The 11,607-nt window shown below is 62.1% G+C and overlaps 1 protein-coding gene across 1 annotated transcript in view; it reads left to right on the top strand.

Annotated features, from left to right (window-relative positions):
- Positions 1-11,069: 11,069 nt before the first annotated feature.
- ZFPM1 (zinc finger protein, FOG family member 1) overlaps positions 11,070-11,607 on the top strand; it is a gene marked incomplete at both ends in the record, with an annotated part of 54,990 nt that continues 54,452 nt past the window's right edge. Inside the window, one exon of the mRNA XM_080702861.1 lies at positions 11,070-11,109. Coding sequence (XP_080558987.1) covers positions 11,070-11,109 — 40 coding nt within the window. The remainder of the gene's footprint in view (positions 11,110-11,607) is intronic.

The following is an 11,607-nucleotide window of genomic DNA, read 5'->3' as shown; positions in this document are numbered from 1 at the left end:
CCTGGGGGCGCAGGCGCAGGCGCAGGAGCAGAGCCAGGACGGCTCCCGCCTGAGCGAGTCGGTGCCCTGAGGCGCGCGCTGTGGCCCGCCCCGGCGTACCTGCCGAATGGCAGCTGATCGGGCTGGTGAGAGCCGAGAGCGCGGCGCTTTGAGCAGGCAGGAGACAGAGCAGGGCCTGGGCCTGCGCGGCCCTCAGAGACCACACGGCTCTTTTCTTGGTAGCAAGCACTTGAAGACGGAGCAGTTCATACCCCGGCCCCGAGCACCCCGTTGGCACAGTGCCTCGTCCTGTAGAACTGGGTGTCTGGAGATTCACACAGGCCCGTCACCTAGAGGGAAGTGGATTAAGTGGTCAACCGCACCTGATGGCCTCCCTCTTGCCGCTGCCGCTATGTCTGGGGATCTACCGCACGCTTAGGAATCACCCGGGAGGGCAAGGGTCTCCACTGGGCCACCTCTGAGCCACCTCTGAGCCCCCAAGGCACGATACGCCTCCTCCCTGGGAGCACAGGGCTGCACGGCCACGCAGTGCGCACCTGCAGGCTCCTGCGCAGCCCCTGGCCCCTTCCTAGAGCCCCCTCCAGGCGGATTTGGGGCTCTGGGTCCCACAATTCTGCTCTGACGTTTCTGGTGCTATTTGCATGCTGTGATGTGAATACGGACTTCCTTGGCTTTATCTGAACCCGGGGTTGGGGGTCGGTACAGGGAGGCAGGAGGAGGCTGCTGCCGAGGGCACAGAGCAACCTCGCGGGGTCTCACCAGCCTCCCCGATGTCCCAGCAGCAACGGGAACACCCAGGTCGGCTGTGGAGGCGCCGCCCAGGCCAGGGGAGGCATCCTCTGCACAGTGACCCTGCCCCATGCGCACCTCCCGGCAGAACGCTGTGTCTCCGGGGGAGGCAGCGGGAGGCGCTCCTTGCTGGGCCGGGGAATCAGAGTCAGGACGTGTTTGGTTCTGTTTGTGTCTTGGGTGCAATGTGTATGTCAAAAGATCTCATTTTGACATTTCAAAAAAGGAGACCAAATCAGGCCCAAACTGCCTGTCTGGAAGGTGCCTTGGGTCCTTCAGAAACCCTCTGTCACATGGATGAGGAGTGGGGGCACTCGAAGGCCATACTGTAAAATCACAGCTAACCCATCTTTTCAAATATATTCCCACTATTTTCGCAGAAAATCTCCGGCTATGTGGTTATCTGTCCTCCCGCTCCTCCCCACTGGCCCCAGAAAGCATTTGCCACCACCGTCACCTCCCGAGCATCCCCGGCCCCGTGTCACACCAGGACTGCAGGGGTGCCTGCGGGTTCCAAGAACACCAAGCTCTCAGCAGACGGCGGTGAGAGCAGGCTCCAGATGGGAAACTGAGGCCCAGGCAGACCAGGGTCCTGAACAGGGCCAGAGAAGCCTGTGCCAGCAGGACTTGCTTCTGTTCCCCGGGGGCACCGGGAAGGTGCCTGAGAGGTCCGTCCCCTGGGGTCACCGTGGCTGTCCCGTCCCCTCCACCTCCCGCCTGGGGCACAGGTAGGGTGGTGGCTCAGCCCCCACTTAACCTCCAAGCTTCCAGCTCTGGGGAGGGGCTATCGGGAGCAAAGGGCAAGAGGTGAACTTTCCAGAAGAGTCAGTAAGGCCCAAGTTAGGGGGCACAGGGAAATGGGGGCAACTTGAAGGGGGAACCTGGAGACCCTCCCACCCAGGCTCCGGCCTTAAAGTCCTCAGTGTCCAGAGACGAGTGGCCTTGCCATGAGAGCAGTCAAGGAGACCCCTGACAGCCCACCTGGTCCTGGGCAACCCCAGCCATCCAGCCCCAGTTTCCTCTGCTCTTCCACAGATGAGAGCCCCCAAGAGCACAGCGGGGTCCCAGGACCGTGTCCGCGCCCAGAGTGGCCTCTCTCTCGGTCAGCAAATCCACCCCATGGCTCTACTGAGGTAGCCCCGCCAGGCCCTTGTCTGCAGAGGCCCACCCAGGCCCCACTCAGCACACACCGCTGGGCACAGGCCGGAAGCTGCCCTCCACGCGCTGGGCGGCAGGTGCTCTGCCCTTCCACAGGCCCCTGGGGAGTCGGCCTTGAGGATGCCGTCCCCAGCCATCTCGGCCCTGCTCCAGGACTGGCTGGAGAGAGGCCTGCCCATGCCCAAGCCCCCATACCACCCCGTGGGCAGAGACCCAGGGCGGGACTGCACCAGCATGACCACCAGGTGGCAGTATCCTCCCGGCCAGGGAGCCAGCGGGCCTCCCACCTGGGCACCCACATGTGCAGGCCTGGGGTCTCTGCACACACACGCGCACGCACATACACACACACACACACACACACACACACACACACACACGAGAGACATGCAGCCCCCCTCCCCTGCACTGACAGGCACGCACGTACGCCCAAGGGACAGACGCCTTCATGCACAGGCGCCACCGCCCGCCCCCAGGTGAGCGAATCATAGGACAGCTGGGTATCTGGAGGTCCCTGGGCAGGATCCTGGAAGGATGAGCCAAGCTGGAGCCAGGAACAGCGAAGGGAGTCCTCCCGCAGGGAGAGGTGGGCACAGCCCCAGCCCTGTGGGCAGACAGCCTCGCCACCCAGGGGACCTTGTCCTCCCTAGGGCCACTTCCCCCACCAGCTGCCCTAGGTGGGCAGGGTGAAGGGAGGAAGGAAGTCACTAAATGCCTGTAGTGTTCAACAGCGTCCATGCGAAATCCCAAAACCTGACCCCAGCCTGCCCAGGGAGGAAGTTGGGAGAACATGGCACCTGGGACCAGGAGGGGTATGGCCAGGGCGGCGGTGAGGAGACGCAGCTTGGTGACCAGTGGTCAGTGCCCTGGGTTCCAGCCATGGGACGGAACCCAGAGCCAGAGGAGCACAGCTGGGTGTGCTGACCCCGCAGCTCTGACCCCGCACAGCGGAGGCACCAATGGGCTTGAGGTGCGTGCTGCCTGGAGCCCACTGAGATGATCGTGGAGGGTCTGTCACTTGAAGCAGGCCTTCCTGGGTTAGGGACACAGCACCTTCCTGAATCCAGACCCTCACCTGGGAAGTATGCAGACCGTAGGCCCACAGGCAGGAGGACTGATGCCGAAATATGGTCTCAAGCTGGGCAGATGGTGCCTGCTATAATCCCAGTACTCGGGAGACTGAGAAAGGAGGGTCGCAGCTTCTGGCCAGCCTCAGCAATGTATATAGCAAGATTCTGGGCCACTTAGACCCTGTCTCAAAATAAAACATAAAAGCTGGGCGTGGTGGCGCACACTTGTAATCCCAGCATTCGGGAGGCTGAGACCTGGAGGATCGCGGTTTGTGAACAGCCTCAGCTACTTAGTGAGGTCCTCTGCAACTCAGTGAGACCCTATTTCAAAATAAAGAATAAAAAACAGGGGGTGTAGCTCGGAAGTAGAATGTCTCTGGGCTCAATCCCCAGTACTGCAAATAAATAAATAAATAAATAAATAAATAAATAAATAAATAAAATAGGGCTGAGGGTTTAGTTCAGAAGTAGAATGCCCCTGGGTTCAATCTCAAGAACAAACAACAAAAAAAAAATGGGTGGCGCACACTTGTAATCCCAGCATTCAGGAGGCTGAGACGGGAGGATCGTGGCTCACAGACAGCCTCAGCTACTTAGTGAGGCCCCCTGCAACTCAGTGAGACCCTGTTTCAAAATAAAGAATAAAAAATAGGGCTGAGGGTGTAGCTTGGAGGTAGAATGCCCCTGGGTTCCACCCACAGTACCACGATGGTTTTGGGCAGGCAGATGGGCCACCTGGGAAGGAGCCACGTCCTTATAACTGGGTGCCAATCTTGAATCCCTTGAAGACCCCATGGAGAGATGGGGCTCAGGCACTGGAAGGGGGAGTGCAGCCTGGCCACAGCACCCATCCTGCGCCTCCCGCCGAGCTGGGGACCCAGCCCCATCGTGGGTGCCCTCCGGGTTCCGCAGCAGAGATAAGGGATGACCCCCACCCACAGGGCGTCATACGGGGGCTGTCCCAAGTCCACAGCTGTGGGAGCCAAGGCCACAGCCCCTTTCTCACAGCCGCCTGCCTGTCTCGCACGGCCTTGTGGCGAAGCTCAAGGCCACTGGCCTCCTGCACACCTGGGCCGGGCAGGGGAGGAGGCGGGAGCGCCCGCCCCAAGCCCAATCCGCCTGGGGTGAGCAAGCAGCCTCTGCGCCTGCACTGCCCCCAGGACCCCAGGGCTCTGCGTGCGCAAGCGTGTGATGCCGGGGAGTAGGCCAGGGGCACTCTACACTCAGCTACACCCCAGCACCTTCCATTTTTTATTTTGAAACAGGGCCTCACTAAATTGCCACGCACTGGCCTTAAACTTACTGTGACCCTCCTGTATGAGCCTCCCAAGTACTGGGATTACAATCCTGTGCCGCAGCGCCTGGCTCAGTGTGGTGAAGCACAGAGGGGTGGCAGATCTTGGGGCATAGGGGACCCCAAGCTGGCGCGCTTTCCTTCAGGCCTCCATTTTCCCTCTTACCGAATGAGCACAACACTCACCCAAATCCCTTCCAGCCCTGACTCGTGGTGGCCCCTCTGAGGCTGAGCGCCATGATCCAGGGACCTGGCTGGGTTTCCCAGCCCCAGCCTCTATTTCCCCATCTGTAACAGGGGTCCATGAGACCACCTGGGCTGTTTGTGTGAAAGGAAATGGCGCTTCAGAACCTCTGGCTTCAGCCTTTCGCGGCGGCCGTGGCTGGTACTGTCCACCCTGCTCGGGGCTCTCACTGCAAGGTCCGAGTGAGAGCCCCAGGAGCTCCCGGCCCCAAGCTGGTGTGCCCCGGTCTCGGTCACTGCCCTCGGGCTCCAAACAGCCACCTATTGTCCCCTGGCAACTCAGCGCTTGGCGGCCTGGCGGGACCGCGTGGCTGCTCCATGGGGCGCCCGAGGCCAGTCTCCAAGGGCTCAAACGCAGTGCAACGACAGTGGACATGGCCGCCGGCTGGGCCCTACCCCTGCCTCTCCCTCGCGACAGAGCCCTCGGGTCCAGGCCTCTCACCTTCACTTGCTCTGTGGCTCACAGCTCACCCGGAAGCCACGTTTACCTGGAGGGTCTTTTCCAGCCAGGAGGTAAAACGAGTCTGTTTCGCCGGGGGTGGTGGCGCACGCTTGTAATCCCCGCACTTGGGAGGCAGAGATTGGAGGATCGCGCAGGTTCGAAGACAGCCACGCTGGCTTAAGAGACCCTGTTTCCAAATAAAATATAAAATAGGTCTGGGAGTGTAGCCCAGAGGTAAAAGGGCTTCCAGGAACCCCAGTACCACCAAAAGAAAGAAAGAAAGAAAGAAAGAAAGAAAGAAAGAAAGAAAGAAAGAAAGAAAGAAAGAAAGAAGCAAGTCTGTTTCCCAGACCTGCACATCTGAGCTCTTGTGTACTCCACTCTGCTTAGAGACTGCACGGTTCTTTTTGCAGAACCTGTGACCATCATAAGCCACATGGCGCCTTAATGCCCTGCCTGGAAGTGAGCTGGCTGTGTGCGTGAGTTCCTCGGCACCTCGGTATCCCACAGGGACCCACGCTCAGGGCGGCTTGGCTGACAGCACCAGACGTGTGGGCTGCTGTTTCCAGCCTCTGCCCACGGCCCAGTCCAAGAGCTAGCAGCAAGCCCTTCCCTTACTGGTTTTTGTCTCAGCTATCAACAGCCGTGTAACAACGAACCCAGGAGCCAGTGCTGGAAACATAAAGATTTAGCCATGCGGTGCTTCAGGAGGACAAGGCCTTCTTCCCTGCCCTCTTCCTCCAGCAGTTGCATCCATGGGCCGGCCAGCTGGGTGTTGGCTGGCAGCTGAAACAGCTTCCACGGTGGGCGTGTGGGCTCAGGTGAGCTGGTCACCTGAGCTTCTGCTCACCACCCTTGCATGTCCCGCCACCAGGTGAGCAGAGTACGTCGGTGGGGCCTGGAGGACTGTGGCCTGCGTAGGGCCTGCCAGCCCGCACCTTTCCTCCAGGGCCCACGTGGCCCAACTCGCGCCCCAGCTCTCTCCTCACACGTCATCTCTCTGGCCTTCCCCGCCACCTCCCACAGGGCGCTGTTAGCCAGCTTCACCCATCTCTGACAAAATACCAGGGGCCACTAGCTTATAAAGAGAAGAAGTGCCAGGCGTGGTGGCACACGCTTGTAATACCAGCATTCAGGAGGCCGAGACAGGAGGATCTGGGTTTGCGGAAAGCCTCAGCTATTTAGAGAGGCCCTTTGCAACTCAGTGAGACCCTGTTTCCAAATAAAGAATAAAAAAAAAAAAAAATAAGCCTGGGGGTGTAGCTCAGAGGTAGAATGTCCCTGGGTTCCATCCCCAGTGCCACCAAAAAAAAAAAAAAAAAAAAAATTAAAATTTAATAAAGAATTAAAAAAATAGCCTGGGCCTGTGTGTGCTGGCACCCCTGAACGACGGCTGGACGGGACGCAGGCAGCTCTGTGGAAGGGTGACTCTCGATGCTGGAGGACGGTCCCAAGACAGCTCCCTGCTGTCCCTGCTCCAGGGCTGCCTAGAGGACCACGAGGCCAGGGGCAGGGCCATTCTCCTGCCCTCCTTGGGCATCTGGAGGTGGGAGGGGGTCAGGCGGGCCTGGTAAAGGTCAAGGACGTCCCCAGCACCTGTCCCCAGAGCCAGTGGTGATGGCAACAAGACAGCAGCTCTCCTGGCCGCCCCCGGGGTAGCCAGGCGGTGTGGCGGGCGGCTGCGGTCGCCCCTCCTGCCCGCGGCCTCCCAACTCCTAACTTAATTTATTTTGACATCCTCGCTGCTGTCTGACCTCCTTATGGAGTCACGTGGTGGTTAAAACTCATTATCCCCATTGAAACAGGAAGTTAATTAAACCTTTCACAGAGCCGGCGCTGACAAATGTCAGGCTGGCCCCTGGCACGGCCGCCCCGTGGCTGCAGGGCCCAGGGATGGCTGGTGGTGGGGAAGTGAGTCTCGCCCGGCAGGGGCCCGGGGACGGGTCTGGGCCTGTCCCCAGAGCAGCCTCTGGTGTCCTTCTAGGGCAGAGCCTGTGTTTCCTAGGGTGATTCTGGCTGTGCCATTTACCTGCTGTGTGGCTGCAGGCCAGGGACTCGGTCTCGGAGCCTGCCTACTCACCTAGCCGAGGGCGGGTGCGACAGCTCCTCCTTCAGGGAGCAGTATGAGCAGACCACAGGTTGACAGGCCTAATGCTCAGTGTGGGGCTGGAATGAGGCCCTAGTAGTTAGCCCGCTCCTGCTAGTGTGAGGGCCCGAGCACTGACAGTGGGGAGGCCTCTCGCTGACTGCACGGCTGTTCCCTCAGGCGAGGTGAGCAGGCTGGCCAGGCACGGGAGGGCCGGTGTGCCCAGCAGCCTAACTGGCTTGTGCGAAGGCCCCATGGCCAGCGTCTGGCCCGCACACAGGAGTTTAGGAGCCGAGCAGGGCACGCACTGTGAGGGTAGACAGTAGCTCCTGGGGGTTCTGCTGCGGGTCCAGCCCGCAGGGGGAATGGGGATGATGACCAGGAGTCAGACAGAGGTCTACTGCAGGCTGAGCTGGCAGCTGTGGCTTCTTGGAGCCAGACGTTGGGCCGGGCCGCCCACTGGAGTGAGGCCTACAGCAGACAGAGGCAACTCTGTGCAGCCTGCTGTCCGGTGGCCCTGACCCTTGACCTCGGGCCTGGCTCCCTCCCCTCACTCATCCCGAGCGTCCTCTTCATCCTGTGAGGGCAGCCTAGGCTCTAGAACATCCTGTCAGTCCTTGAGTGAAGCCCAACAGCCCATCCAGGCCTGCAGGTGGGAGGTGCCACCCTCAGCCCCACCCCAGCTTTGGGTGTGAGGGTCCAAATGCAAAAGCAGCCCTGGCGAGCCCAGAGCCCCGGGGCTGAGGGCTGCACCCCACTGCCCGCGGTTACAGGCAAGGAAACCGAGGGCCTGCCCGGCTCACGCCCTCCAACAGCGGGCAGGGACCCCAGGCAGCTCTCCCCTCTCCAGGCCAGGGTTGGGAAGCGGGGATTCCTGAAGGCAGCCCCATGGTCCAGGGAGAGGAGAGGATGCCCCTTAGGCCATTGCAGAGCCCCTCCTCCCTTGCCCCTTCCAATGCAAGGGTGTGGGCAACTCAAAGTGACCCTCTCAGCCAGGCATGATGGCGCACGCTTGGAATCTCAGTGCTTTGGAGGCTGAGACAGGAGGATCGCCGTTCCCCGCCAGCCCCAGGTACTTAGTGAGGCCCTCTGCAACTCAGTGAGACCCTGTTTCAAGATAAAGAATAAAAATAGAACTGGGGGTGTAGCTCAGAGGTAGAAGGCCCCTGGGTTCAACCTCCAGCACCCCAAAAACCCCACAAAAAAACAAGGGCTCTATCTATATTTCTACATTGCTCTGGGTCCACAAATGATGTAGCCAGTCCTGGTCAACAGGCTCTGTGTCTGCCCAGCCACCCGGTGTTGGGTGATGTACAGAGGCCCCTCCTTCTCTTGGGGCCTTGGGTATGTGGGATCACAAGTAGGGCCAGACAGAGAAAGGGCCACAGGGATGGGTACCAGTCTTTCCCTCCTGTGCCCTAGACAGATCACTAAGCCATCACCACAGAAGGCCTCACACACACACATGCACAAACACACACACGCACACACTCTCTCTCTCTCTCCCCTGCTGAGCCCCAGAATCCACCTCAACACAGATCTCTAGCCATTCCTTAAGCTCCAGCTCATGAATCTGCCATGGACCCCATCTCAAACCCAGCACAGGAGCCCGCTCCCAGGTCCCCAGGCGGTAAAGCGGCCTCCCTTGAGGAGGAGGCAGGGTGCTGTGGTAAACCAGTGGGATGGGGTGCTCACCCAGTCAGTAGACAAACATTCTGGGGACCCTGGACACAGGCCCACTTCCCAGCGGTGGGGAAGCAGCGCCCACTTCCCTACAGACCAGGAAGAGGTGGCGGAGCAGGGAGTCCTGGGCACGTCTCTGCCCCTGGCCTCTGGGTCCTGTGTGTCCCGGCTCCACTAGCCACTCTCCTGCGGTGGCCTTCCCGAAACTGGCTGCAGGGCCAAAGGGCAACTTTGGCCTTTGTCTTCCTTCTCCTCCTGCCCTAAGCCTTGGTAACAGGCTGGAATGAGGCGGGTCTCACAGGCAAAGCTCAGCACCCTGCAAGTCTCCCCGTGACACTGCTGGTGACAGCTGTCCATGTGATGACTATTTGGCCAGAGACCCAGGTATCTATCTCTCCTGCAATGCTTTTCTATTAGCTCCCTTTTATTTTATTTATTTATTTATTTATTGCGGGTCTGGGGATGGAACACAGGGGCATTCGATCTCTGAGCTATAACCCCTGCCCTACTTTATTAATTCTTTATTTTTTGAAACTGGGTCTCGCTATGTTGCGGAGGGCCTCACTAAGTAGCTGAGGCTGTCCGAGAACTGCGATCCTCCCGTCTATGCTGAGATTACAAGCGTGCGCCACCATACCCGGCTGAGCTCCCCATTTCTTACATGTGGGGATGTGAAACAGGCACCAAAAATATGAAAAGAAAATTCAACTTACCTGGCCACTGTGGGGGCTCGCCATTCCCTTAGACCCCCCCAATCTATGTGACTCTGAGTACCTCCCAAGCCTCAGCGTCTTCCCCAGAAAAGGGGCTCCTCTGGGACCTCAGACACACATACCAAAGCACAGAGGGTGGGTTCTTTTTTTTTATTTTTGTGGGTCTGGGGATGGAACCCAGGGACATTTGACCTCCGAGCTACACCTCCCGCGCTATTTGCATGGGCCACCACGTCCAGTTCAGGGTGAGTTCTGGGCTTGGAGCAGCCATGCTGTTTCTAGTTGCTTGCCGACTTCCCTGTTTCTGGGCCTGGGGGTGGGTGCCGTAGAGCCTCCACGGGTGAAATAGGAGGTCCCAGGGGCAGCTCAGGGACTGGCAGTCTCCATGCCCCTCCCCAGCTTCTAGCCAGGCCAAAGCTCGGGGGTGCAACACTGGAGACCCACACCACTGAGGGACACTGCAGGCTGCCCGAGTCAGAGACTTCCTCTCGCAGCTTCAATGTCAGCCCCTTCCCCGACTAGAACGCCCCAAGTCTGGCCCAGGACAAATGTGGGTGTCAAGGCCTCGGGTTTCCCGACCCAAGCTCGGTGCCCACCTTGCTCAGGTGGACAGGCCAGCCCCCAAGCCAGGGTGAGGCCACGACTGTGTGTGTGGTAGGAGGCATTACAGAGTGGAGGGGGCCCGGCTTCTGGGGCTGTCCTGTTGGGAGGGTCAGTTTTGGGGGCGAAATGGGCACTGACGGGTGGGGCTACAGGGTCCCTGAGCCCTGCTGGACGTGGTGCCGCAGACCAGCTGGACAGACTGAGACGCCGAGTCCCAGCCTCAGAGACCTAGAAGAAACGCAGCGGGCCAAAGGACTCCCTCTGGCTGAAGGCGGGGCCAGCGGCGGGGAAGGTCTAGCGGGCCGGGGGCGGGGCCAGGCTGCCGGAGGCGGGGCCGGGAGGGAGGGGCGGGGCCAGCGCGGGGAAGCAGGGCCGGGGGCGGGGCCAGGCTGTCGGGGCGGGGCTCCGGCGCGGCAGGAAGACAGAGGCGGGGCCCGCGCGGGGAGGACGGGCTGGGGGCGGGGCCAGAGCGCCGGGGGCGGGGCCCGCGCGGGCAGGACGGCGAGCGGGGCGGGGCCCGCGCGGGGAGGACGGGCTGGGGGCGGGGCCAGAGCGCCGGGGGCGGGGCCCGCGCGGGCGGGACGGCGGGCGGCGCGCAGACCCCGCCCCCCCGGCCGGCCCGCCCGCAGCGCCCTCGCGGTGGCCGCCGGCTGCGGCTCGCTGCCCGCAGGTCCCATTGAGCGAACCCGCGGCGGCGGCGGCGGCGGCGGCGTGTGCGCGGGACCGGAGGAGCCGGCACGGCCCCGCGCGCCCGCCCGCCCGCCGGCTAGTCGGCGCCCAGCGCAGGGCCGTGGCCTCCGGCCTCCGCGGCGGCGCCGGCGGCTCGGGCCGGGCGCGGCGGGCGGGCGGCGGGGGCGCGGGCCCGGGCGGCCGCGGAGCCGGGGGCCGGGGGCATGAGCCGCCCCGCGGCCCCGCCGCGCCCCCGCCGCCCGCCGCTGCCCGCCAGGGGCTAGAGGCGGCCGCCGGGAGGGCGCGCGGCGCCGGAGACATGTCCAGGAGGAAACAGAGCAACCCCCGGCAGATCAAGCGTGAGTCAAACTTTGCCCGCGCCCCCCGCCCGCGCCCCGCCGCCGAGCGCCGCCCCCGCGCCGCGACCTTCACCCCGCGCCGCCCCCGCGCCGCCGTGGGATCCGCGCGCCGCCGGGGGTCCGGCCGGGACGGGTGGGGGCCCCGGGAGGGCCAGGCCGGGCTGGGCGGAGGCGCGGCCGGGGCAGCGGGCGGCCACCTCGCGGCCTGCCCCTCCCCCGCACCTCCGAGATGGTGCGGCGATAGGGCGGCCCCGATCCGGGCTCAGATAAAGTTTAAAATATTCCATTCTGCAAGTCCCATCCTGATAAGATCGCTCTGTCGGGACGGGCTGAAATTGTGATCTTATCTCGCGCGCTTGACTCTCCCAGGCTTTGTATCTCGAGGGAGAGAGAGCCCTGGGACCGAGAGGGGGCACCCGGGGCTGCACATGCTTGGTTAGTGGCAGGACCTGGCGGCGCCCACCAGCAGGGTGCGACTGCGCGGCCCCTGTGCTGTAC

Source organism: Muscardinus avellanarius (genome assembly GCF_963383645.1).
Source record: "Muscardinus avellanarius genome assembly, chromosome: 10".
NCBI classification, from domain to species: Eukaryota; Metazoa; Chordata; class Mammalia; order Rodentia; family Gliridae; genus Muscardinus; species Muscardinus avellanarius.
Note: the sequence above shows the minus strand (reverse complement) of the source record. Positions and strands in the feature narration are given on the sequence as shown.